This window comes from Crocuta crocuta, unplaced genomic scaffold (genome assembly GCF_008692635.1).
Source record: "Crocuta crocuta isolate KB4526 unplaced genomic scaffold, BGI_CrCroc_1.0 scaffold443, whole genome shotgun sequence".
NCBI classification, from domain to species: domain Eukaryota; kingdom Metazoa; phylum Chordata; class Mammalia; order Carnivora; family Hyaenidae; genus Crocuta; species Crocuta crocuta.
The window spans coordinates 830426-830883 of NW_027529446.1; the positions used below are offsets into that span (position 1 = coordinate 830426).

The 458-nt window shown below is 74.2% G+C and overlaps 1 protein-coding gene across 2 annotated transcripts in view; it reads left to right on the plus strand.

The window, feature by feature from the left end:
- The window catches only part of REEP6 (receptor accessory protein 6), a 3648-nt gene extending 3196 nt beyond the window's left edge, over nt 1-452 (plus strand). Inside the window, exons 5-6 of one of the 2 annotated variants that reach the window (XM_077760571.1) lie at nt 69-131; nt 287-452. In XM_077760571.1, the coding sequence (XP_077616697.1) occupies nt 69-131; nt 287-324 (101 nt within the window). In that variant the 3' untranslated portion in view covers nt 325-452. The remainder of the gene's footprint in view (nt 1-68; nt 132-286) is intronic. The other variant, XM_077760572.1, reaches the window with a different exon arrangement.
- The last annotated feature ends 6 nt before the right edge of the window (nt 453-458 follow it).

Sequence of the window (458 nt, forward strand, 5' to 3'; positions counted from 1 at the left end):
CTGTCTGGCCTCCGTGTGGCTGCACCCCCTCACTGTCAGCCTCTCTCTCCTGTGCTCTCGGGAACCAGTCCTGCAGACCCTGGCCCGCGGCCGGGCGCTCGTCAGCCCCGCCGCCGCTCTTGGAGCTGAGCGTACGTACCCCCAGGCCTGAGCGGCAGGCCCCGCGTGTGCCCGCAGCTGTGCCTGCAGAGGAGGGGGGACGGCCCTGGCCCCCGGCCGCCTTGCCCCCCGCTCCCCGCGGCCTCGGCGCCCAGCCTGCCTCACCCCTACGGCCGTCTCTTTGCAGCCCAAGCAAGCGTGACCCAGGTCCAGAAGGACAAGTGAACTCGCCCAGCCGCCACCCAGACCTGCCGGCCGGCGAGCTGGGGGGCGCCTCACTCCCCAAGCCCAAGCCCCCCACGGACTCCTCGACCGACTCCCCGGCTGAGCCGCCCACCAGCCCCCCGGGCCCGAGCGAG